The 22,348-nt window shown below is 49.1% G+C and overlaps 1 protein-coding gene across 1 annotated transcript; it reads left to right on the top strand.

Moving 5' to 3' along the window:
• The first annotated feature begins 1,761 nt into the window (after positions 1 to 1,761).
• On the top strand, positions 1,762 to 12,170 carry LOC307241476 (Krueppel-like factor 15). The gene is made up of 3 exons (XM_080015607.1): positions 1,762 to 1,985; positions 3,293 to 5,000; positions 9,996 to 12,170. The coding sequence occupies exons 2-3, from the start codon at positions 3,403 to 3,405 to the stop codon at positions 10,162 to 10,164; spliced, it is 1,767 nt and encodes a 588-aa protein (XP_079871733.1). The 5' UTR covers positions 1,762 to 1,985; positions 3,293 to 3,402; the 3' UTR covers positions 10,165 to 12,170.
• The last annotated feature ends 10,178 nt before the right edge of the window (positions 12,171 to 22,348 follow it).

Genomic DNA, 22,348 nt, shown 5'->3' with positions numbered 1-22,348 from the left:
TGTTTTCATGTGACGTGTTATCGGAACGATGCCTCCAATCCCGTCGCTGAACTTTCCCAGAATGCCCTGCGTTCGGACAGCTTCGGGAGGTCTCCGGGGCGTCGCCATCGCCACAAAGTGTCTGTGGCCGTGTCCGGAGGGGGGGCCACACAAGTTACCCCTTCACTAACTAATCACCTATTCATTTGCATCATTCATTCTTCATTTCTTCCTTCCTTCTTTCCTCCCTTCATCCCTTCCTTCCCTGCCCCCTTACTTAAATATTGTTTATTTATTTACATCATTCATCCTTCCTTCCTTCCTTCTTACTTACTTACTTACTTACTTCCTCCCTTCCCTCCTTATGTTGTTTCTTTCTTCCCTCCTGGGAAGTAGGAAGTAGCAAATGTAGGAAGTGACTAAGGAAGGAAGCAATGATCCTTACCGTCCTTCCTTCCTTCCTTCTGTCCTTCCTTCCTTCCCTTATTCCTTCCTTCCTTCGTTCCTTCCTCCCTTGCTTCCTTCCTTCCTCCCTCCCTTCCTTCCTTCCTCCCTTCCTTCCTCCCTTCCTTCCTTCCTTCCTTCCTCTCTTCCCCCCTTCCTCCCTTCCTCTCTTCCTCCCTCCCTTCCTTCTTTCCTTACTTCTTCCCTTCCCTCCTCCCTTCCTTCCTCTTTTCCTTCCCTCCTTCCTTCCTTCCTCCCTTCCTTCCTTCCTTCCTTCCTCTCTTCCCCCCTTCCTCCCTTCCTTCCTTCCTTCCTTCCTTCCTTCCTTCCTTCCTTCCTTCCTCTCTTCCCCCCTTCCTCTCTTCCTCCCTCCCTTCCTTCTTTCCTTACCTCCTCCCTTCCTTCCTTCCTTCCTTCCTCCCTTCCTTCCCTCCTCCCTTCCTTCCTGCCTTCCTTCCTTCCTTCCTTCCTTCCTTCCTTCCTCTCTTCCCCCCTTCCTCCCTTCCTCTCTTCCTCCCTCCCTTCCTTCTTTCCTTCCCTCCTCCCTTCCCTCCTTCCTTCCTTCCTTCCTTCCTTCCTTCCTTCCTTCCTTCCTTCCTTCCTTCCTCTCTTCCCCCCTTCCTCTCTTCCTCCCTCCCTTCCTTCTTTCCTTACTTCTTTCCTTCCCTCCTCCCTTCCTTCCTTCCTTCCTTCCTCCCTTCCTTCCCTCCTCCCTTCCTTCCTGCCTTCCTTCCTCCCTTCCTTCCTTCCTTCCTTCCGTCCTCTCTTCCCCCCTTCCTCCCTCCTCTCTTCCTCCCTCCCTTCCTTCTTTCCTTACTTCTTTCCTTCCCTCCTCCCTTCCTTCCTCCCTTCCTTCCTTCCTTCCTTCCTGCCTTCCTTCCTCCCTTCCTTCCTTCCTTCCTTCCGTCCTCTCTTCCCCCCTTCCTCCCTCCTCTCTTCCTCCCTCCCTTCCTTCTTTCCTTACTTCTTTCCTTCCCTCCTCCCTTCCTTGCTCCCTCCCTTCCTTCCTTCCTTCCTTCCTTCCTTCCTCTCTTCCCCCCTTCCTCCCTTCCTCTCTTCCTCCCCCCCTTCCTTCTTTCCTTACTTCCTTCCTTCCTTCCTTCCTTCCTTCCTTCCTTCCTTCCTTCCTTCCTCCCTCCCTCCCTCCCTCCCTCCCTCCCTTCCTTCCCTCCGTCCTTAAAACACCGTTAAACACAGGGCAGGCAGACAGGTCCAGCCTCAGCGGCTTTTCCAGCCAATGGGCGTAGGCTGAGCAGGCGAGCCTTCACAAGCCTCACCCCCGACATGACTCTTAAAACCTCCTCAGCTCCAAATCATGTGACGGTGAATGAGCGACAGGACCAGGGCTTCTACCTTCCACGGGAGCGCGGGTCGAGCCCAGGAGTTCACACTGTGTTATAACCGCCTTTTTTACTATGTTATTGCTGTGATATTACTGCGTTATTCCAACTTCAACTCCGGGAGTGTGTTTTTTTTTTTTTTTTTTTTTTTTTTGTTTTTGTTTTTTTAGTTTTGTATTTTTTAATCTTCCCGGGACCCCTTGCCACCCCGTGCGTGCGAAGGTAGGTGCGTGGATTTGCATTTGTTGTAAGAGGTCTGAGCAGATCGGGTCGGGGGGCGGTGCGCTCCTGCAGCATGCCTTCACACTACGTCTGCAGGAGAACCGCTTCACCGGGTGCAACATGTTCAAAACTTCAAAATGCAATTTCGCCTTTAACGGATGTCATTCTATTCGCTGGGGATGGTCTATTCATTCGACTAACGGTGGTATTCATAGTGAAGTGTTTTTTATTTTTCATTTTTTTTTTATCATGTATCACCGTGTCATTTATAGAAGGAGCAGATGTTCTTGCAGGGTTACTGTCGTACACGTTGCTCAGGTTAAAGCTTACAGTAGAGGGCGCTACATCACGCTTTCCTTGAACTAAATCATTGCAATATGTATTTTTTTTCGGTATAAACTCTATGAAGACTTTCTTCTTCTTCTTATTATTATTATTATTATTATTATTATTATTGTCATATTATTATATTTTATTATTGTTGTTAATTCTTCATCATAAACAGATGGAACCTAAACACCGGGGGAGATGAACTAAACTTCAAACACATTCACGTGGAATGTACAGTATTTGATATATATAATCATTAGCTTCAGATTTATTAGATTAGACACTTTATTCATCTCCGGAGGGAATAAATGCAATAGAAACATAGAAATAGGAAAGTAGAAATGGAAAATAGAAAAAAAAAAAATTGGCCCTATAACAAAAAAAACAAACATTTGTGATAGAAAAATAAATTGGTAATATATAATACACAATGACCTTAAAATAAGCAATAAATCAATAAAGCTTTGTATCACCGATACAAAATGCACAATTTCTAGCTTTACATTTCAAATTGTTGAAACAGAGGTGTATTGGTGTATTGCATTATTGTTTATTTTAAGGTTATTGTTTATTGTGTATTGCCAATTGGTTCTATTTTAAATTGTTCTATTTCAAACCCTGGTATTTCCACATGTCCAGATTCTAGTGTTTGGACCTTGCAGTGCAGCGCCCACACAGTCTGGGAATTCCACTTCCCTCAGACTTTCACTTGGAGTGCTTTCAGCCCAAATTCCACTAAAAAAGCAGCTTGTGCATAACTAAACAAGCAGCCCAAAACTGAGGGAGGGAGGGAAGGAGGGAGGGAGCGAGAGAGAGACAGAGAGAGAGAGAGAGAGAGTCTATATTCGTTTGAATGTAATTGCTTTCCCAGAACTTCAGAATGAAAATTCTGACATCAAACTTGTAAGCCAGTTTACCATCTATTAGTTTGCTATTATTGTTGAAATGATGTGATGTGAATGTGATTCCTCCTACAGGGAGAAGAGGAATATAGGAGTGAAGATCTTCAACCACTCATTGGTGATCGAGAACCACCAGAACCTCAGAGCGGAGCAGAGACCTCAGCTGCCCTGTCTTCCACTCAGGAATGGTGGATCACTTGCAGCTTGGCGAGGAGACCTTCCTGTGCTACGCCGGCTATCAGGCGTCGGATTACAGCCGCTACTGTCACCACAGCAACGGAATCCCATCACCCGGTGCCATGGTGACCGATCCAGGTGTCTACCATCGTCAGCACCATCACCACCACCACCACCATCCGGGGTCGGCGTTGTTCTCCTCGCCGTTCATCTCAGAGGACGACCTCAGCAGCTCGTCCAGCCCGACGTCCTCGCTGTGCTCCAGCCCGGAGTCTTCGCCTTCGTCATCGTCCTCGTCGTCACGGCACCGCGGCGCCGACCCGCGCTACGATGGCAGGAGCAGCAGCTCATCTGGAGGGGAGAGCCCCGACGGGATGCTGGACCTCCTCCTCTCGCAGGCGACGCTCTCCACCTCGCTGGGCCGCAGCGGCACTGAAGGCGCTGAGTGTGCCAGCGGCGGTGGCGGTATCTCTCCCCCTGCTCCTTCGTCTTCCCCGCTGTCCACGTCCTCCACCCACTCCTCGTCCTCCTCTGCTTCCGCCTCCCCGCTCCTGCCCATGGGCCTGGCCTGGGAGTCGAGGAGGGAGCAGCGGCTCGGCCTCCTCCAGCAGCAGGCCGGGGATGAAGGCTACGAGCTCCCCGTCTTCCTGGACGAGCTGCAGGACCCTGTGGCGCTCCTCTTCCAGCCCACCCTGGAGGAGATCGAGGAGTTCCTCGAGGAGAATATGGAGGTGGGGACGTCTGGGCAGGAAGAGGAAGGAAGTGCTGCAGAAATGTCACCCATGTCAGAGGACATTGCCACTGAGAGTGTCAGGACAGCAGCGACAGAGCCAAGGTCGGATGACAACGTCTCAGATCAGACTGTGCCTGTCTCGCAAAGTGCAGTTGTCCACTCTCCAGACTCTCCAGCCTACGAAGTGAAGTTTGCTCCACGTACGACCAATGTCGCCGATAGGCTGTTGGTGGAAGATTCTAGCTGCATCGCAAGTGACAGCAGCTCTACGGTTGGCAGCGGAGTTTTTGAAGAGATTAAACAGGAGCAGTGCGCATCACCTGCCATCTCCACGGAGGGTCCCGGCGCCGCCTCCGGCGTTCCCGTCATCCTGCAGATCCAGCCTATACAGATCAAACAAGAGCCCAACAGTGCTGTATCGAACTCTGCGTCCCAGCAAACCTGTCCCCAGCAAACCCAGTCCCAGCCCGCCCAGGCCTCTTCTGACATTAAGATAGCCCAGCTGCTGGTCAACATCCAGGGGCAGACCTTTGCCTTGGTGCCTCAGCTAGTACCCCAGGTAAACGTCGCAGGCGCCAGCGCGACGGGAGGCGCCGGCTCGTCCAAATTTGTCCGCATCGCGCCAGTGCCCATTGCAGCGAAACCCATGGGGCTGGGTGAAGACGGGACGGGCGGAGGTGGCCTGGCGGGAGGCTTCCTCTTTGGCGGCCAGAAGTACCAGAAAAGCACGGTAGCGGACCTTATCAAAATGCACAAGTGCTCTTTCCCCGGTTGCAATAAGATGTACACCAAGAGCAGCCACCTGAAGGCCCACCTGAGGAGACACACTGGGGAGAAACCCTTCGCCTGCACATGGCCTGGCTGTGGCTGGAGGTGAGACGACAAAAGACACGGTTGGGGCTGGGCATTCAGAGTGTGTAAGTGACGGAATGACTTTACGTGCTGACAGAGGAAGCGAGAAGGGAGGTGTCGGATCAATATATTTCCCTTTAAATAACCACCCTTTCCACCAAAAGTTTGCCAATCTATTGAACCTGTCAAAGCCTTCTATACAAGTTCGTCCTAATCATGTAGGTCATTGCAGTCTGAGCTATCAACTTCCTTTGTTGTGTGAAAAGATACCTGTTGTCTCAGCGCAGCTGTCAAAACGGACTAATTTCATGACCGCACTCGCTTTCAAGGCATTCCTTACCAATCGAGTAAGTGCTGTGTTGTCCTGAGACTGATGATATGGCTTAAGGCTTTACACAAGTTTATGTTGAGTTTGAGGTGAGTTGAAATGTTTTGGGTTAGATAATTCAGTGCAGGCGACCCGTTGCGCCCTCTCAAAATATTTCGTTTGTATGGGGAGGGAGAGAGGGAGAGAGAGAGGGGGAGAGAGGGAGAGAGCGCTGTAACGCGCACGCATATTCACGGCTCCAAATGTGAAGGATCGACCGGGTAAGGTTTGACGTAACGATCGCAACTTTAATCCGGCGCAGAGTGCGGGGAGTGTTTTGACAGCAGTCGAAGAGCTTCAAAACGGAGGACTTGAAAGAACATAAGAATAAAGTTGGAATATGGTTCTGTTCTCTGCCCCCCCCCCCCCCCCCCCCCCACCTCCACCCCCCTCCATCGCCCCATGAGTGTTTTTTTGCTCCATGGCAGAGTTGTAGATTAGATAGAACAAACCTTTTGAAGTGGTGTACGGGGCAGACTTTGCCCCATGCTCTCGTTGTTCCCCTTGTTTGCTTTCTGTCTGCGACCACTTGGCACGCGCACGCACACGCACACGCACGCACACAAAAACAAGCACACACACTTGTCCCAAACGCCGCATGTAGGGCGTCCACGGTTCAGAACGGTTTCACTTTGACTTTTAAAAAAATATATTTCTTTTGCCTTTTTTTTAATTTTTTAACAGACCTGCAACGGGCGCCGGTTCAATCTCGTTCCCCGACACAGTTGCCATCGAACCGTCCGTCCGCGCACGCGCCCCCCCCCCCCCACCCCCCTCCCCGGCGTCGCCGCCCGTCGCTGTGTCAATAGGAAACCCGGCATCCAGCTTCTGTTTTTGTTGTTAAAGGCCGCGCATCCAAAGTGCAAGTCCAACTCTATCACCTTTGACTGCCAAACGCTGTGCATATGGAGGCCCGTGTGTTCGTGTGTATGTACCTGTCCGACCCTTTACCTGGACGACCCCAGAGGGACGCGGCTGTTTTTTGCGATAGCGCCGGGCGGGGCCGACGCTATTCCACGCGCTGCAGCGGCACGTTCATCAGTCGCTCCCCCCGCCATTTGAGAACGCAACCCACATCACGCCGCCGCGCGTTCTGATAGGGTGAGAGCGGCGCGGCGGCCGTAGGGCGACACGCAAGGCAGCACTGGCGTTAATAGTGTTATGCGAACAAGCAACGCAGCAATAGTGTGATACTGTATGTGTTATAACTCTTAAATCCCCTGCTGCACAGCGTTACTTCACCTGAGGCAACGTGTTATATACGTGTTATAACAACATGCATTGTGGCTTCACTTTACTCTATCTGTCTGTCTGTCTGTCTGTCTGTCTGTCTGTCTGTCATGTCCATAGAATTATAGTTGAAGAGCTCTTTCTTCTCTTCACGTCGCACTTTCTCCCCTGAAAACAACAGATATTGTGAAGCTACAATAGTGAATTTTCTTCCCGAATTCTCCTCCCTTTGGGTCAGGAAGTGAGGATTTCCAGGCCAACGAGTCCTGGAATCCTGAAACATGAGGCACGGGGGCATATTTCATTTATTCTCTGTTTGTTTTGGGTTGGTGTTTTTTTTCCTTTTGCCCTCTCCTCCCTCACTTCTCATACAACAGCATACAACCGCTTCGGTACAAACCCGTACAAGCCCCTACGGTGTGTTATTATAGACAAAGGCACATGTCAACAGGAGCACACACACACACACTGCATATGTGGGTGCAAGCACACACACGCACACACACACACACACACACCCACACCCACACCCACACACACACTCAGACACACACACACACACCCACACACGCATACAATTAATTAGTTTTTACTGTCATAATATTTTCACATCGTAAAAGCTGCCGTATCAGGGCGTCATTCCTGTCGCCCGATGCTTTCCCACTAAGTAGAAAAACTTGTGTTTTCCGTCGTTGATCGTATATTCATCTGCCAAATGGGTACTTTACCCTTGGTGGGGTCGACGTTATGGGATTCTTAGAGTGACGGGGTTTTTTTTGGCAAAGAGACAGAATGACAGAAACCTAAATGGGTTGGAAAAATATCGAGACGGAAACAACTATTTAGCGAGACCCGACCCGCCCCCCCCGGGGGAATTCTTCTCCCCTTCTTTAAACGACTCGAGCGCTCTCCACAAACCCTCTGGCACCGCTCCCAGCGAGCCATCGTTCAAATGTGTTTGTGCACTTGTCTGCGCGTACGGCAGAGGCGTAAGAAGTTGTACATCTGTCGTCAATCGCGGATGAAGAATAATTTGGGTCGAACAAATACTATCAAATCTACCAAACACCTAACATGTGCTCGGTACCATCCTCTCCAGAAAGATGCACTCGTTGACCTCCCCCACGCCGAGAAACCTTGGAAGAGAGAGCGAGAGAGAGAGGGAGAGAGAGAGAGAGAGAGAGAGACAGGGAGAGAGGGAGGGAGGGAGCCCAAGAGTACAGATGGCGAGAGCCTGTGAGGAGTGGCGCGGGCGGCAGTGGATGATGAATCTTCCTGAATGATGCAGATTCAAAAGGAAAAATCAGCCTCGGCGTCTCAAAGTGCACGTTCAGCGGCGCACGCTTCCCCCTACGGCGTGTTTTTCTTGGGCCCCGTCCCAACGTGAGGCGGTGTAATAACTGTACATGGTTTCTATCAGGTCTCAGCTTGAACCTGATATGGAACGGCTCCAGCTCTGAGGTGTGTGTGTGTGTGTGTGTGTCTGTGTGTGTGTGTGTGTGTGTGTCTGTGTCTGTGTCTGTGTCTGTGTGTGGGAGAGACCGAGCGAGCGAGAGAGAAAGAGAGCCGTGCATGTTGACGTGTTCATGTGCATCTGTGTGCTGAATGGGTATGTGTTGGATTGACGCATTTGTGTGCATGTGATTGTGTGTGTGTGTGTGTGTGTGTGTGTGTGTGTGTGTGTGTGTGTCCAGACATGCAGCAAAATATACCACTATTCTGCCGTTGTGCATTTTTCGTTATTATTTCTATCACTATGCATTTGTAAACTTATGTGTATGCACAAGTTTATCCCCCATACCGAATAACCCCCCAAAAATGCCATAATGTAAATGCGTTGATAAATGAGAGCCTGGTACGATCCATGGCGAAATGGAAGAGGGAGAGCTGCTTCTTCTGTTGTTTTGCATTAAGTCTGATGTTTCTGCTGAGGTTAGAGTTGTAGCGCCAGCATGAGACTGCAACATGGGGGCTGAATTTAGGGTCCCAATTTGGAAGGGGACCCAGAACTAGCACAGGGGGGACCCCAAGGACGATGACTGTAGTGTTTATGCTTAAATCGTGGCAAATATTACTCGCACTTGAAATGATAACACAGGTTTGACTTTGGGGAAAACGCATTGGCAAGAGCGCACTTAGCGTTCGTGACTTGCCAGACAAGCCAATGCATTACCATACATTGCCACAGCGTCCCCGTTCCGCAGCCATTCACGGCGGTTCAAATTCCATTAGCCGAGCGCCACTGGCACGCCTCGCGCTCGGTTTATCTTTTGATTACCCTCTCACTATCGCGCGTTTATTGCGAAGGCCCTTCGAATGATGAATAGGCCGCTTGTGAAATATCACGTCTCGGGCGGATGTGTTTTGAAACAACGGCGAGTGACATCTTTACACCTCTGTGAGTTATCGCCTTTATTGTGAAGCCGGACTCTGGCACGGTGCCGGGGACGCCCATCTGCGTTTACGGACTGAGGAGATCTGGAGGGCTAATCCAGCTATGTGCTGGAGTGATCCGCACAAACAGATAACACAACCACACACACACACACACACACACACACACAAATGCACAGGCAGACCTAAATCCGTGCATGCAAATTCTACTTACGCGCTCCCTTCCAACCCTTCACTCGTGTTGTCATCTATGGACTGACCAGCGTGCACCAGATAGCGCAGACCTGAAATAGACCACTATAGATAGATAGATTTACAGTGCACATGTGTTGGGCTAAATATGGCGCAGGCTCTTAAAATGCACAGCAAATGAAGCGGAGTGATAGAGGCCCCTCAGATGACTCTCCTATTAAAACAAAACGAAACAAAACAGTTGCCTGAGAGATGTGAGTTTTTCACACTGCGGTTTTGGCGCCTGCTGACAATCACGGCTGTGATGTTTTTATCATTGCAAATGGAATGCCAATTATTTGAAATTTCATTACAGGATTGTGTGAAAACTTTCGGGACCACCGGCTGCTAAAACAAAGCAGCGGTGAGGCGTTTCAACGTAACAGAAAACCCTGTTATGGTTAGGAACCGTGACCAGAGCAGTGTGGGTAGTGGTTGGTTCAGTGTAGAATATAATAATAAGCAAGTGACCGAGTCTTGCAATATTAATGTGTGTTTATGTTTTCTTGGGTTGAATGTGGTGTAATTATAGGTATAATTAAAAAGGGGCGCAATTAGACATAGCAGCTACAGGAGATGGTTGAATACAAGCTGTGGAAATTGGCCAATGTTGGGGCAAAAATTAAACCTATTATATATATAATACATTTATTAATAAAAATTAATTGAATAATACAAACAGTAAAAAAAATTAAACAAAATGTAATTAAATTAAATTAAATTAATAAACCGCATTGGTTTTTTGGGGTTTTTTTTAAGTCCATCCCATCTCACTCTCACTCCCCTCCCGGCAGGTTCTCGCGGTCGGACGAGCTGTCCAGGCACCGGCGCTCGCACTCCGGGGTCAAGCCGTACCAGTGCATCGTCTGCGAGAAGAAGTTCGCCCGCAGCGATCACCTGTCGAAGCACCTCAAAGTCCACCGCTTCCCGCGGAGCAGCAGGACGGGACGCTCTGCAAACTGACCCCCCTCCTGCCCGCCCCCCTTCCCCGTGGCCCCCTCCCCCCCGGTGTGGGGGGGTGGCTGTATGAGAGAGCGAGGGGGGGGGGGGTGGACACATGGACGGTGCACATGGTACTGTGATAATTTATTTTTGGGCTGGCGAGGAAAACCAAACAGAGTAAGAAGCACTCGGTGCACAGCGGAGTCGGGCTGAGCGGGAAACTGTTACTTGACGCACCACGCCCCCCGCGGGTGTTAATGATAAGCTTCTCGTATGCGTTTGTAAGACGTGCGCATTCTTTAAGCTAAAACGACTTGAATCTCTCGCAAAGGGGTTTGCCATTCGGAGTATTTTTCTATGCGCTGAGGAGCTGTGCCGTCGAGTCCCCCCCTCTAAGTGAGAAGGTGTGGTTTGTTTGAGAGAGGAAACATTGAAGCAGAGGTGGAAAAGCCCGGGTTCAGAAAGTAAAGCTCCACTCCGGGATTTGGAGTTGTTACGCCTTTCGCTAATAACCATCAGCCCAGAAGTCCGACGAATGAGTGGAACCAGCTGATCTGTGCGTGGCTGGAGCAAAAACATGGCAGGACTTGGACCTGGAGTCACCCACCTCTGCAGTTGAGGGGTCTGGAGCGGTTTTCCAGCATTAATTCTTGACCTCCCCACCCCCCATGATACATCCACATTCCTTAATCTTTGGACAAGGTCTCCTCATTGCCGAAGGAGACCCAAACACGCCGCGGCCCGTGGCACCTGGGATGTATTTTAACAAGGTAAACACAAAACCCACATTTCTGAACTCACGTCGAGTTACAACTCACCCACTAGGATGGTGTCATAATGTAACCTGCACTGGTAGCGTAGGTGTTCGGGCGGTGTCCGAGTACTGGGTGAGGTCACGGGACTCCAGCGGATAGTCTGACGCGCCGTCAGACCTCCTGCCAACATCCACACGGGCTTATCTTCCTGATGTGCTCCAGGAAATGCTCATTCTGGGGGGTATCTAGGGCTAATATTGTATGAAGACTGAATCGGTGTCTAATTCTGGACTTGGCTTGAAGTGGTCTTTTTTGGGGCAGGCGGGGGAGGGGGATAGATACTGCTGATCTTTGTACAACCAAACAGCGAGGACAATCTAAGGTGGATCAATGGGAAATACGCACAAATCCTTTGCCCGATGTCAGTTTGTACTGTGTCAAATGAGCAGGCCTTCTCATCAGTATCGAGGCATTTTTGAACATTTGTCTTGTAGTTGGATTTAGTTTTTCACCCTGAGACGCGTGCTTGCTCCGCCTGATCCAGGGACCTGAGATGCATTCCGCTGGAAGGTGGAAGCCGGAAGCCTCCAATTTGGTAGTTCTCCCTTCCCAAATGAATATATCCTGGTTGGTCATTTGGGAATAAAACAGGGATACCCCACTTTTTACCTGGTGCCGCCTAAATAGAGAGGCCTCCCAGTCCAGGGCCCTCAACGGGCCTCGCACGGCTTTGGATGGGATACTTAGTCTCTACTTATGTCAGTGATCATATAAGCCATAAACCGAAAAAAAATCAAACGCCTCGAATACATGGAGTCCCCCTCCAGTCCCCCAGCAAAGGATGGATGTAATTTGCCCTGGACAGGATCTCCACTGCTACAGAACAGACACGTGCAATGCAAAGGGAATTCTGTTTACCATGCCACTGGTGTGTTCATCTCAACAAACCCGAGCCGGAGCGGTCGAGCTCACACTTTCACAAGTTGAAAATCCGGCCGCAGCAGCTGTTCCGCCGGGATTTTACGAGCCGAAGGCTGCGGCTCTCAAATGTGTCAGCGCCGAGCGGAATGCAGCGGATCCATCCAGCCGGCCATCCGGCCTTCCAGATGTGGCCGCTTCGTCTCCTTTTGTTTTGTGTGTTTTTTCGAATTTTTGTTGCCTGTACAGATCATAATGAACGGTAAACAAATGAGAGCCTAAATTGCAGCTTAATTTGAAAGGAAAAAAAGAAGAAAAAAAAAACAAACCCAAAAAACCTAAAACTTGAAAAGATACCGAGACAATGAAGCGCTGATTGCCGCATACCAGCGCGGCATCACCGGCGTACAAAGACATGCCGTCGCTTGAGGTTGCGGCAAAAAGGTATCGCCACAAAGGGGGGATATTTAATATTTAATAACGGTTCGCAGCCAACCTGCACAATTTGGGGTCGTCAGCGCACTTAACGATCTCTTGCGATGACAGCTCCCTCGTTCAGACACGTCGGGCGTGTGACGGCCGTCTTCGGCACCGGAGAGAGCGAGGACTGCCCCCTTTTTTTTTCCCTCTAGTCCGGCTGGCGGAACCTTACAACCGTCTTCTTTGCCAAGAATTTTCACATTATCTTAAACGGAATCTGTATATTTCGAGAGAGCAGAGTCACTTTGGACAGGCAAGACCCCGTCATCTGGAAAGTGAAGTTTGTTCAGGACTCATAACCCTGGAGCCCTTTTGGAACATCATATAATCTTCTTGCCGGAAAATCGCATTGGATCACCTTTTATTTTTTTTTTCCCCTTCTTCTTCTTCTTGCGCCCCGAGGGAACACAGAATTATTTCGGCTTTTCTCATGTCAGAGGTATGCTTTTCACTCGTGCCAATTTGCATCTCAGCGGAATTTATCCAAAACAGCGAAAAACAATGGTCAGACAGACCGTACCTTCACGGGCGCTGGGAGCGCCCGTAGCAACTCGGCGCATCGTCACTCGGAAGAAAGGCGGAACCGTCTTCAACATGGGTGATGCTCAAACGGGGGGTCGGGGCCCGAGAAAGCCCTCGCCACTTTACTCTGGGAGGTCCCTCGCGGCGGAGAGGGAGTGCGTCGTCTTTGTACATGCTCGCTTTTTTTAACCATTCCTTCCATCCCACTCGGTTTATTTCTCGTCTCGTTTTTTTTTCTTTTTAACAAACAGCTTCTTATCGATGACTGACGTAGCTAAGCCCACGAATGTATGTAAATACGGCGTAGGAAAAGGTGAAAACGGTGATTTCTTGTGATTCGATTGTGAAAAATTTTCCACCGATGTGTAAAGTAAGTGTACATAACATTATAATTTGATATATATATATATATATATATATATATATATATATATATATATTGTAAAGAAAATGTGCAGCTTTTGTAAGGCATTCGCGTTCACAAATTTACGACGCGACACCAGCGACGATCGGTGAGACATGTACGGATTCTGTGACAAATACGCTATGCAAACACCTTACGAAGAAAGAGTTGCCAAAAAAGCTATATTTTTGTTGTATTTGTTCTACATGAAATGCATTTAGAAATAAAATATGAACGAAAACTAGCCTGCTTCTTGGTTTTTTTTTTGGGGGGGGGGGGTTGCCGACTACTTAAAAAACGCGTGACTGGTAAAGAGTATAAGCCGGCGCAACTGTTCATCTCATCTCCATCTGACGCCCTGACGCGGCCGCCATGACGGACAAATCTCCCTGTTTGACGATGGGCTGTGGAGGTGCGTCTCGAGCCGGCGCCCGCGCCCCGGGGGGGGGGGCGGCGGCTTGGCGGCAGCATCTTTCGCCCGAGAACGAGCTCGCCCCCCTCCGCCGTCGGAATGTCGAGGGAAACGCTACCGCTCCCATTCAGCCTCCCATTCGTCTCGTACGGCGGAGAGAGAGGCGATCGGGGGGGGGGGACAAATCTGAAACTCCAAATTTGACGCCAATCAAGAGATATCATCCGGCCTCGGCTTTAAGCGCCGACGGTTGTCACCGGAATCAAGAGTCGGGAACATTCCCATGTCCGCGTGCTGCTTTTTATCAGAGATGGACAGGGTAAATAAACAGTTTTCTTGTTCGCTTGGCCCGCCCAAAGGAACTGAATCAAAGCCGAGCAGATGAAACATTTCAGTCGTAAACGTGAGCTGTGCCAGACTGAGATTTACACCACATGGCAAAGACACATGGAAATGACTTTCTCCCCTGCGCTCTGCTCTCCGCATCTCTTTTCACTTCTCCTTCTCTCACGCTGCTAAAATATCCATCTGCCGCCCCCCCCCCCTCACGGCGAGCCCTGCCGCCAGAAAACGCGGTGTTGCGTGTTTTTTTCGGGGGGAGGGCCGTGTCCTGACTCACCGTGCCCGGCGGGTGTGGGTGAGCGGCCAGCTAGCGAGGGGGACGCCAGGCGGGCCGATGTGGATCGCGCTGACTTATGAGCGGCCGTGCTCTTAGAGGCTTTCTGGGACGGCAACGGGGACGAGTCGGTTGGACGCATCTGGATGGGGGGGGCCCCATCGAACCCGCCTGGAGGCTCTCCGCGTGTCCCCCCCCCCACCCACTTGTGTCGACCGCGCTCGAAACGCATGAGAAAGTTCAACCATTTTCCGTCCTTACCGTAGGCGGACATTGGACAATACGAGCTGGGCGTAATCATTTGCGCCAGCGTGGGTGAGTGCCGTTGTTCGTGAACGGTTGTAAGCAATGGTGAATACAGGTAAGGAACCCAATTCCAGGAGAGCCAAAAAAATAAATAAATAAAAGACTCCTCGTGACACGACTTTCTCGTGGTTGAGACACCTTGACACGGGAATAAAGAGAAAAGCGACGGGGGGAAATGCTAATGCATACCGCCTTCAAAGCCTTTAGCGACGATGCCCGAGAACGGAGGGCGAAGATCTACGAGACGAACAAGCAACTTTCCCGGCGTCCGGTCTAGAAATGCAGGAGTTTTTCAAATGAGTGGACGGACTGTGAGATTTTGCCACCAGATCAATCTCCAGTCGAGGCAAGAAGTAAACACAGACCCGAGCAGATTTCAAGGGCGCACGATTCAGACTTCAATATTATACGAGGAGAAAGGTTTGGGAACAAACAAAGTGTGCTGCCTACACATATATCAGTATTTGATGAATAAACGTGTGTCCAGGAAGGGCGATGAAAGGGCTACTCCCAGACGCGTTCACATCAAGTACCAACCAGGCTGATGTTCCGTTTCGAGGGCATCGCTGGAAGCTAGTGCGCCCTCCCATGCAGCAAATGCTCGCCCCCCCCCCCCCTGCCCAGCCAGGCGCCGTGGCTTAGTTGGTTAAAGCGCCTGTCTAGTAAACAGGAGATCCTGGGTTCGAATCCCAGCGGTGCCTCCCTTTTCCGGGCGCTGCTGAAGGACGATGCGCTGCGGCGCCTGTGCCTCCCGCAGCCGCCCTTGCACGTGGAGCAGATAGATCAGGTCTTTGGCGACAGCTCTGCGTCGTGTTTTTTTATGTTTGGTATCGATCTATGGCAGCCCTCATGGCACTGGCTAGTTAAAAATAAAAAATAAAACACATTTCCACTATGTGGAGCCGTAGAAAGTGCTGCCGTAGTTGTTCCAAATGACATTCCAATGCCTCTTGTCCCTAAGCGCTGTTCCTAAGTGGTGGTTTCGCTCGCTTTAAAGAGAAAACAGAGGAGCAAATTGTAAGCAGTGGTTTTAGAAACAGGGCTGTTTGCAAGGTGTGCGGCGATGTAACGTACCAGTAATTAGGCCAACGTATTTGAATTCTCCTGTCGGTACCTAATTTTGTTGTATCCTACTCGTACAATGACAAAAAACATACATATTTTATTCTATTCGGTGTGTTATATCATATCATTCTGCTTAGGATTCCGTGGGAAATCGAACCCAATGACAAGCCTTTGGAAAAATTATATAGGAATAAGCATTATTCTCACCATGTCAGATATATAAGGGCGTCCGTGGCAGTTCCGGCTACTGCACGCCACCCAAATGGCGTTGTCGGGGACTTCTGGTGCAGAGACACAGACGGCGTGGGTGTCAGACACACCAGTTTGTTGTAGAGAGTGGGCCAGTTGGAATAAGCCCAAGAGCAGGCGGACACGCGCCATGACAAGGGCTCCTCTCTTGAGTGTGTGTGGGGATGGGGGCTTTACCCGTTACCTTGCCACTCGACCAACCGACGAGCTACAGGTGTGCAGCCACTGCACTGGCCCTGGGCCCCAGTTACCGAGACCCAGGACAGGTGTGGCTGCTCCAACCACACACCCCCACACCACATCGCAAACTGCAAATAGTGAAAACTTCACCTCGCTGGGGCGAATCAGCAGGCGGACGCAGCACCCTGCTTCTTGGATAGCCAGTTGAGCGCACTTCAACGCGTCGCACGTCAGGGTGTTTCGCGGGGAACACCCATGTGCAGAATACAGCAGATAGGGATACTACACAAACATCTGAAGGTCAGAGGCAAGCTACTCCGTGGCAATCTACCGCCGCGCCGCGCTCCAAAGATCCCACATGCCGGAGATCGGGTGGTGATCTGTTATGCAACGACCTCACCGTAGCCAAGTTCACCGCACAGCCTATGTGGATGCATATGTGGGTTGTGAGACATTAAACAGCTGCCAATCCGATACAAAACATAACCCTTAAAGATATCTACACTACTGGGGATATACTCCTGAGATATAGGTGTTGCTTAATGTCCGCCATTCAACTCGGACCCACCCATCTTCTCTCTCTCTCTCTCTCTCTCTCTCTCTCTCTCTCTCTCTCTCTCTCTCTCTCTCTCACACACACACACACACACACAAATACACACCCGTATGCACCAACTAGTGCGGCCCATAGGATCACACACACCTTCATGGAGATTAACGTCAGCGCTGTGCATTTAAACGCACTCCCGCCAACACCTCCAAGTCCGTAAGCAGCGCTTAAATTACCAACAGGAACGACACACACACACCTAGATACTGAAAAGTCAGGGACGCACACACACTCACACACTCACACACACACACACACACACACATACATACACACATTCCACAGGGGCTACATATTCATCTAGATCAAAACGATCGGCTCGCTTTCCAGGCCAAGTGAGAGTTCAGCGCGACGGCAGGAGAGACCTTAGAGAACAATAACATGAAAACCCTTCATATTTTTGCGAACCCCCACACGAGCTTACGTAACTCCCGCTGGACGCCGGGCGGTTATTGGGTACAGCACAAAGAACAATTGTATCGTCAGGGAATGTCTCTATTGTGCTCCCATTAGTTAACCCTTCTACGGGGTAAATAGCCTCCCAGAGCACAACGCGTGTGCGGTTAGCGTCCACATTAACCATAAGCCAGGGGGAAAGAAACGCTTTATCAATATGAAAACACATACGCATTAGCAATGAAAGGTTTGACTCCTTTTCAGATTGGGTTCCCGGCAAATGGTCTCGTCAAAAGAGTCGTTCAGTTTTCCACGTTTTGTTCGTTTGATTGAGTTGGCGTAACGCACAGGTGAGCGAGCGAGCGGGGGAGGAGCGTCAGAAGAGCCCGTTCAGCGCCGTTGGACGCGGAATTCTCAGAAAGGCCATTTAAAATGAATGCCGTCAAAATTTGTGATTTAGGCGGAAGAACTCTTTCAGCCCGGCTCCCTCCAAATTATTTGTCTGTGAATCACAAAAGTAGCTTCTGTCGAGATTTTTTTCCTCGTGGTGGAAGGCAAAGTGCAAAGCAGCCACATTGAACATGAATTACTTTAGATCCATCCAAGTGTGCCAGATTTTCTCGCTCGGCTCCTCGCTGAATCGAAACTCCAGCCGCTTGTTTGGACACGTTGCTCTTGGTTCGCGGTTCTCGCTGAACGCCTGGCTGCAGTAATGGAATCGAATGAAACAAATCAAAACAAATACTTTTGGCGTTTACTTGAGTGAGCCCCGACTCTCCCGATTTAAGGGATTTGTTCGCCATGAACAAATCATTTGTCAGTCATCACTCACACACAGTGAACAGAGTATAAGGGAAGTGTGAAGATCAGATGGTGTCTTTTGCCGTCGGGGAAGGGGGTGTTCTTCTGTTATCCAGCTTGTAGGTTTCAATGCATGAACAGGACTTGTTCACCAACTGGTACATGACAGTGGTGTTATGCGCTGTCAGGCCTGTGTCATGTCATGCACGATGCTGTGAACCAGCTGCAGGGCGCTGAGGTGTGGCTCGCCTCCCTGTGCTTTCTGAATAAACTTGGCCCGACTTGAAAGTTAGGGTTGTGTGTATTCTGCTGTGGGAGCCAGCTGCTTAGTCACCCGGCGGTTCAGCGCTATCGAATCATTATGTACAGTACAAGTATTGGCAACCATTTGTGTCATAACGGTTGGAACGGAGTGCGAGCAAACAGAGAGGAATGCAATATAGAGAAAATGAAACATACAAGCACTTGCCATTAAGGGTTGCCCGGTTGCCCGGGAAACCACATCTACGCCCCCGTCAACCGTCTTGTGCGGTCTCGTTGCCCCCTTGTCAATCACCTTTCACATGTAGACAGCACGGTACACCTCCGTCTGTTATACCTCTGTCTGTTTAGGAATTGAATATGAGCGCTATCCTGGGGCATAGATGTGCTCCGTCAAAAATGGCGGAACAAAGTAAGTTGTCGTGTTTGTTGAAATCCATCAACACACACCACAGGATCAGCGCTGGTGCATATGGGCCCCCTCGGTGAATATCCCTTCCTTAATGTCGAAACGTGGGTTATATCAAAGAACCAATGAAGAATAACTTGTACTTCGTCCGTTCGTTACACACACACACACACACGCACGCACACACACACACACACACACACACACACACACACACACACACACACACACACACACATTAATTCCTTTATACTTGAGGACTGTGCTGCTGAGATGAACACAGAAGTAAAGTGGCTCCTACCTGTCGAGGAAAGTGTCCTCTGTTCAAAGTCATGAGTGGTGCATTATGCAAATCACACATCTGTCCATTTAGTCTTACCCACCCCCCCGGCGGCTTCATAAAACAAATATCCCTCTCCCTCCATTCCATTCCATTCCATTCCATTCTTTCTTTCTTTCTTTCTTTGACTTTCACACTCTATTTTCTGTATCTATCCACAAAGATTTGAATTTATTTTACTTTGAATAAATTTTACAGTATTTACGGTATTTCCAAATGACAAGAAATTGTTGCAAAAAATGAGTAAACATGACATCAAATGAACAGGATTTTATGTGAAATTGTGGAAACAACTCACTTTAAATAACGGTAAATGTATGCATTGTTATGGTAGAGAATTCAGACTTTTATTGGCACCCCAGCTATCTATCTATCTATCTATCTATCTATCTATCTATCTATCTATCTATCTATCTATCTATCTATCTATCTATCTATCTATCTATCTATCTATCTATCTATCTATCTATCTTGTACCTATCCCAGTAGATATAATGATTGATTATTTTATTTTAAAACATTTAGATTCTCCCATTCTCTCTCTCTCTCTCGCTCTTTCCCAGCCTGCAGATTATGCCTAATTTCAAAGACCCCCCCGTCTCACGGAGAGCCGGCGGGCCGAGGGCCAGAGGGGCCCGTGCAGCCATAAGGTCGGCGTTGGAGCGTGACCGCCAGACGCAGGGCAAAAGGCCGTTACCGGTACCTTTAAAAAAAAAAAAAAAAAAAAAGGTCTCACACTGAATTACCCTGGGAAATATAACTCACAGCTGCACGTTATGTTATGTAAAAAGTAAAGGGCTTAAAGAATTATGTTTGTTTATTTTAAATTCAGTTTCATAACCAGTACCAGCCACGATGCATTTACCTACATGCTTTTTGCAGACCTGGAAATGGTTAAACACCCGGACTAACACACACACACACACACACACACACACACACACACACACACACACACACACACACACACACACACACACACACACACACACACACACACACACACACACACACACACACACACACACACACACACACACACACACACACACACACACACTCACAAACCGATATTAATTTACACCATGAATGCACAACCAATTGTCGGAGGACGGAAAAAGCTTCTCATTTTTGTGGGTATGGCATGTAGCCGCTGGCTAGCAGCAATGCATGATTGGGCTTGAATGTGATAGGAAAAGCTCAAGAAGAGCGTTGAGTTGCTGCAGTGCTGGCCTGGTGTGACCGGGGGGCTGGTGCAAGGAAAACAGGCTTGGCTCAGCCATTACTCTTTGGTTGTCCGTCATCCGTCCTCAAAGACACGTCGCGCTTCATTAACACCGCTGTTGTTGTTGCGCAGCTCCTATTATGGCAGTGGCCACAGGTGAATGACTCACGCACCGCTTTAGATGCGCCTGCATAAGAAAGAGATTACCCTCCAGGAAACCAGTTATGGGAGAATAAGCCTGTAACTTTTTTTCCCACCTTCTAAATTTCACAGTTTCTCAATGTTATTGACATGGATAGACATGGTGCAACCAGAAAAAAGTAATAATACATTTAAAAAAGAGCAACAAAAGTATTGAAGTCGTACTTTTCAAGCACATCTTTTTTTTTTTTTGGAGGCTTACCAACCATCATACCTCGCTGTCATTGCTGCCCCTCTGTAATTTCCCTGCATGTTATGAGCAGGTAATTGTAGTCCACAAAGGTACTGCAGTATTTTATAACCTGGCGCCAGGGTCATGCAGGTTACTACTGCAATGTGATGATTTACAGACAAGTTATTCCTTTTGGAGGAAGAGTAGAGTTAGGGTAGAGCATTGAGGTAGGGGAGAGTAGAAATAGGTTAGAGGCAGAGTAGAGGTAGAATAGAGATAAGTACAATAGAGGGAGAGTAGTGTACAGATAGAGTCGAGGTAGGGTAGTGGGTGTAGAGAAGAAGAGAAGAGGGAGGTAGAGTAGAAGGTAGAGTATAGTTAGATTAATACGATTAAGATAAGGAGATTCATTTTGTGATTGAACTACATACAGAAACCATGACATGTATCCCATTGTCCCAAAATCGAATCAGCACTTATACACCGATCAGCCACAACATTAAAACCACCTGCCTAATATTGTGTAGCCTCCCCTCTTGCCGCCAAATCAGCTCTGACTCGTGGAGGCATGGACTCCACAGGACCTCTGAAGGTGTCCTGTGGCATCTGGCACCAAGACGTCAGCAGCAGATCCTTTAAGTCCTGGAAGTTGCGAGGTGTGGCCCCCATGGATGGGGCCTGTTGTTCCAGCACATCCCACAGATGCTCAGATTGCACAGACCGGATTGAGATCTGGGGAATTTGGAGGCCAAGTCGACCTTGAACGCTTTGTCATGTTCCTCAAACCATTCCTGACCAATTTCTGCAGTGCGGCAGGGCACATTATCCTGCTGGAAGAGGCCACTGCCATCATGAAATACAGTTTCCATGAAGGGGTGTACTTTGTCTGCAACAATGTTTAGGTAGGTGGTACCTGTCAAAGTAACATCCACATGAATGTCAGGATCCAATGTTTCCCAGCAGAACATTTCCCAGAGCATCACACTGCCTCCGCTGGCTTGCCTTCTTCCCGTAGTCCATCCTGGTGCCATCTCTTCCCCATGTAAACAACGCACACACACCCAGCCCTCCACATGATTTAAAAGAAAATATGATTCATCAGACCAGGCAACCTTCTGCCATTGCTCCATGGTCCAGTTCTGATGCTCACGTGTCCATTGAAGCCGCTTTCGGTGGTGGACAGGGGTCAGCATGGGCACTCTGACCAGTCTGCGGCTACACAGCCCCATACACAGCAAGCTGTGATGCACTGTGTGTTCTGACACCTTTCTATCATAGCAGCATTAACTTTTTTCACCAATTAGTGCTACAGTAGCTCTTCTGTGGGATCAGACCACACGGGCTGGACTTCACTCCCCACGTGCATCAATGAGCCTTGTGCGTCAATGACCCTGTCGCCGGTTCACCAGTTGTCCTTCCTTGGATCACTTTTGGTACTAACCACTACATACCAGGAACACCTCACAAGACCTGTCGTTTTGGAGATGATCTGACCCGGTCGTCTGGCCAACACCTCGTCCTGGTCAAAGTGGCTCAGATCCTTACGCTTGCCCATTTTTCCTGCTTCCAACACATCAACTTCAAGCACTGACTTGTTCACTTGCTGCCTCATATATCCCATCCCTTGACAGGTGCCATTGGAACCAGATGATCAATGTTATTCACTTCACCTGTCAGTGGTTTTAATGTTGTGGCTGATCGCTGTATGTACTTTATATGTATAGTATGTAGACATATAGGTACTTTCTTTGAGTTTGTATACTTTGTGTATAAAAACAGCCAAATAACACACTCATAGTCACATTGTTTTTTGATCCCACAGCAGCTGTACTCATGGGGAATCAGCTCTTTTACCTTTAGTTGAGTACAAGGCTTACAGTATGT

Source organism: Zeus faber, assembly GCF_960531495.2.
Source record: "Zeus faber genome assembly, chromosome: 15".
NCBI classification, from domain to species: Eukaryota; Metazoa; Chordata; class Actinopteri; order Zeiformes; family Zeidae; genus Zeus; species Zeus faber.
The sequence above is the reverse complement of the archived record's forward strand: the minus strand, read 5'-3'. Positions and strand labels throughout refer to the sequence as shown.